Raw genomic sequence first — 4,960 nt, forward strand, 5'->3', positions numbered from 1 at the left:
CCTAGACTTCAAAAATGTGTCAGTTTGGTTTAAAGGTAAAGGTTGATAATGAAGAAATACAATTCCCTGTAGCTACCGCTTAATTATCTCAGAAGCTGAAGAAGAAAACATAGTCTTGAAACCTTCTTTCCGTTGCTTCTATTTCTTCATCTCTGGTGTCTATATACACGGGTGATTGTTGGTGTGTGACTTCCTCTATGGCTACTGTGTGACAGCATGTTACCTAATTCGAAGTTCCCATAATTCTCTCTCTGTAGGATAGAAGGATAGGCGGTTGTTATTAGTTGCCATAGAGTTGATTCCAACTTATGTTGGCTCCATGAGTAGAACTGCTCCATAGGGTTTCCTTGTTTGTAATCTTTACAGAAGCAGATCGGCCAGGCTTAGCTCTTGAAGTGATGCAGGTTGTGTTTGAACCAACAACCTTTAGATTATCAGTTAAGGGCAAACTATTTACACCTTCTAGGAACCTCAAAGGAAAGGCTGCATTCTCCCAAATACATCATAAGCATCTACATCAAGGTACTCATCTGGAAGGAAGTTGATATATTTATGACTTTTAAATCACTCAGTCTTTGGTATCTGGGAATCTTGTCATCAAAGTCCCCTCAGTCCATCATTAATAAAAATGTCACAATATCTCAGGATAGTAAGGCACAAAACCTTGAAGACTGATATTTCCATTCTCAGGACAACCATCTCATTTAGATCAGTCATGTTTTCAGAGAGAAATCTATTCTCTAAACTCTGGTCTATGCCTAAAACCAACTACTCCAGGTTTACCAATGCCACAATGAGCAGCTCAGCCTTACAGAGAATGTTTTCTACTTACCCTACCAAGTCTTATCCCAAACTATAGCCAGAGATCTATCTTTAACCCAAGCTCAACTGAATTTCAAAACTGGCCTCTAATGATGTTTGTGGTGCAGTGGTTAAGAGATTGGCTGCTAATCGAAAGGTCACAGTGTGAATCCACCAGCTGCTCCTTGGAGACACTATAGGGCAGTTCCACTCTGTCCTATAATGGTGCTATGAATTGGATCTGACTTGACAGCACATACACAGCAACAATGATGTTTGTTAGTGCCAAGAGGGAGTAAGTGAAAGACCTTGGCTGATGCTTTGGCAAAGGTTCCACCAGGACCAATTACTAATCCTCTGATGATTGAGAGGTCAGTGCATTACCACATCCTACATTGTGTGACACTCTATTTAAACATCTGTCTAGAGTCAGTGAAGAAATATTTATGAAGAAGGGAATGTGAGCAGATGACAGCAACAAAGCCAAGTATGAACAAACCCAAGATTTGTTTGGCAGACACAGCTGCCAAGCGTAGTGGTTTTCCAGAGAAACAGAGTACGAAAGAAAGTTTGAAATAGGAATAAAAGGAATTCTTTCCACACGGTTTCTGAACTTTTTGGAGACCAAAAACTTGGCAGAGTTGATTTGAGAAATAATTGTCCAATCAAGTGGACTTGATCCACTTATAATTTTATAGATCTATATATTTTTTTATATACTAGATTTTCCAGATTCAAAAAGCTTTGCATTATTCTCAATGTTTTTAATTTGAGTTGAATATTGTTCTAAGAGATCTGAAATATATATATATATATATACAAATATATATATACACATATGTAAGATTTACTTGTACTTCCATGGGAAGCCAAGAAAATGAGAAGAAATTAAATCCTGCAGCTACAGATGCTTTCTAGCTAAAATAGCTCATTTTTTCAGTGAATCTAGACTGGTAACTGGAACCAAAAATAAACTAAAATGTCCACAATGTGGAAAGCTGTCTAAAGAGATATGAATTACATTGTCTCACTTGTTAAATTTTAAATTTGGAATATGTTACTAGACATGTTTTCATTTCAAGCTCAAGGAATCTGTTTGTGGCTGGGTTGCAAACATCCAAAGGGGAAGGTATCAACGAATGGGCTCAATCTAAAAACTGAGGATTCCACAATCAGCTAGACCCAGGTCAGTGACAATTAAATCTTTTCTTCCTAAAAGCTCCAGTAAAAATAGTAGATTAACTCAATTTAACCAAGTTATTTCCACTGAAATAGTTACTGTAGTTAGATTCTGTGACTTGTAGTTTAGTATTTTTCTCTGAAAATGAATTTGGACACAGTGGCATGAATTATTTTCTAATGACACCTATGCCTCTGATTAGAGATTTATTTACAAGGATAAAGACAGCATTCATAGACATCACTGTATTTCCCTGCCTCTAGCAGATATCTGGTCCATACTAAGCTCTAAAAATGGATTTATCAAAGAAACGAATAAACAAATGATCAGTTTTCATAGAAAAGCTGCACCCCAAATATCAATACAAAGCCTATCTGTGATGTTGCCAGTGCAGACACTGTTAAGAACTCTTGATGTCACTTTTACAACATTTTGGTCAACACTTATGTCTCCCAAGTAGACTGATTAACTACATAGTCACAAGAGCCATTAATAGTAGAAAACAAGTCAGGGACTGAGTTCTCCTGAAAACTGACGATTCTTCCCTCACCTTTACCGAAGCTGAGAGGCCCATGACACCAAATGTTGTGCCCATAAATTTATAAGCAAAAACGCATAATTATGTTTTTGCAGAGTTTGGGAAGGAAGGAAAAAAGAAGAATGAAATATCTTATGATCCTTCATAAAAGTAACATATACTCACTCTTGAAAATCACGTACAGAATATTCCCAAAACAGAGTATATTCTTGTAGATGTTCAATATTTCCATCAGTTAGCAATGAAATTTCAAGTTCATCTGAGTTGATTAAATTTGTGCCCAAGGGATAAATGGTATTATCTTAAATGAATCTAATGTTTCTGTCTTGTCAATAAGAACCTACATGATTTGTTTAATTCCCTCTGTAAATTTGCAAGAGGGGAAATATATCTAATCCAGAGCATTATTCTATATGTGATGAAAGACCCATTACATGCAAAATTCATTTAAGAAATATCGTGAACTTTTCAGAGGACTTCACAAAACTTACAAGTCCTTATCCAAAAGTGAATTGCTGGAAAGATGGAGAGTGAAATAAAAGGTCTTGTTGAGTCAGAACGAGCAGGGCTTTTGAATGGATGCTGCTTGACAAGCTGTTATAAAGATCATTCCTGGACTTATTGAAATAAAGAATCTCCACCTGTTGCTCTGTCCATATCTGCATGTGCATGTACATTCACTTGACAAAAACGAAAAAGAGATTACAGAACACAACTGACATAAATATAGCGAGTTTGGGCAAGTTCATTTTTGACACACAGTTGACTTTTCAAAGAATGTTGTGTTCATTACCTATAAATATTCATGCCAAAAGATAAGTATAACTTCAAAAATAACTCTTATTGATGAAATTTGTCACCAAAAGTGGCAGATAGCAAACCCTACAATTTGGGAGACTGTTAGAGAGGAAGTTTGGAAGACAAACATGAATCATCATTCACAATAACACCTTGAGATGTTTGTATGGTATTGTTACTGTTTGAGGAATATAAATTAGGAGAAATTTAAGCTCCTTCTGTTCTTCTTTATGACTATCTGCAAAATGGCAGAGATGGGTGGATTGTAGCTCCATCAATCCCAGAGACCAGGACTAAAGAGGTGATGAAATATTTTGTCATTGGATTAAAAATATCATCACTCAGAAATGTTGTGATCTTTTCAGATGGGGCACATGCCCTCAACCCAGACTGCCTTGGTTAAAAGGATGTGCAATGTAACAGAATTCATCTTGCTGGGCCTAACTCAGAATCCACAACTGCAGAAACTCTTATTCCCTGTGCTTTCAATCACCTACCTGATGACATTGGCAGGTAATCTGCTCATCTCGGTCACTATCTTCATCAGCCCAGCCCTGGGATCTCCCATGTACTTTTTTCTGTCCTGTTTGTCCATTATAGATGCTTTCTACTCTTCCTCCATAGCTCCCAAAATGATCTTTGACTTGATCTCTGAGAAAAACACCATATCCTTCAATGGCTGCATGACTCAGCTCTTTGCTGAACATTTATTTGCTGGAGCTGAGATCATTTTGTTACTTGCAATGGCCTATGACCGCTACGTGGCCATCTGCAAGCCCTTACACTACACAACCATCATGAACAGGCCTCTATGTAGTTTTCTGGTGGGAATGGCTGGGATTTTGGGATTTATTCATGGAGAGATCCAGCTATTGTTCATGGTCCACTTACCATTTTGTGGCCCCAATGTCATTGACCATTTTATGTGTGATTTAATACCTCTCCTGGAGCTGGTCTGCATAGACACTCACACTTTGGGGCCTCTGATGGCTGCCAATAGTGGCTCACTTTGTTTGCTCACTTTTTCTATGCTGGTCACTTCCTATGTCATCATCCTGCACTCCCTGAAGTCTTACAGCTCTGAAGGGCGCCGCAAAGCCCTCTCTACATGTGCTTCTCATGTCACTGTGGTCATCTTATTCTTTGTACCTTGTTCATTCCTGTACCTAAGACCCATGACCTCCTTCCCTGCTGACAAAGCTGTGACTGTATTTTGCACCCTAGTAACTCCTATGTTGAACCCTTTAATCTATACCCTAAGAAATGCAGAAATGAAAAACATCATGAAGAAGCTCTGGGATCAAAAAATGAACACTGGTGATAGATAAATCTTGTGACTGAAGTATTTAGATAAATAATTCTTGATTATACTTGGAACAGTCACTTCTCTTGACTGGATCAATGGACTTTAGTAAGCCCACGTACTGTGGGCAGGGCTTACATTCTTTAGGCACAATAGGCACAGTGCCAGGAGTCCAAGACAATTTTAGGAGCCTGAGAAATGTTTTAATTTTTTCAAAAATAAGAACAATATGTTCCAACTTGTGTTATATTCATCTTTATACTAATGCAGTAACATGCATCTGTAGTTTTAATATTTTCTGTGGAGGAAGGGGCCTATGAAGATAAAAGTAGGTAGGGTC

General features: G+C 37.8%; 1 protein-coding gene across 1 annotated transcript; it reads left to right on the top strand.

Moving 5' to 3' along the window:
• Positions 1–3,436: 3,436 nt before the first annotated feature.
• LOC100656970 (olfactory receptor 4C45-like) lies at positions 3,437–4,645 on the top strand. Its single transcript, XM_003412079.4, has one exon. It carries the CDS (start codon positions 3,683–3,685, stop codon positions 4,643–4,645), a length of 963 nt encoding a protein of 320 aa, XP_003412127.4. The 5' UTR covers positions 3,437–3,682.
• The last annotated feature ends 315 nt before the right edge of the window (positions 4,646–4,960 follow it).

Source organism: Loxodonta africana, chromosome 7 (genome assembly GCF_030014295.1).
Source record: "Loxodonta africana isolate mLoxAfr1 chromosome 7, mLoxAfr1.hap2, whole genome shotgun sequence".
Lineage (NCBI taxonomy): Eukaryota > Metazoa > Chordata > Mammalia > Proboscidea > Elephantidae > Loxodonta > Loxodonta africana.

Bases quoted from the DNA above. Each gene is read 5' to 3' on its own strand.
- LOC100656970 (XM_003412079.4), top strand. From the start codon at position 3,683: ATGGGGCACATGCCCTCAACCCAGACTGCCTTGGTTAAAAGGATGTGC.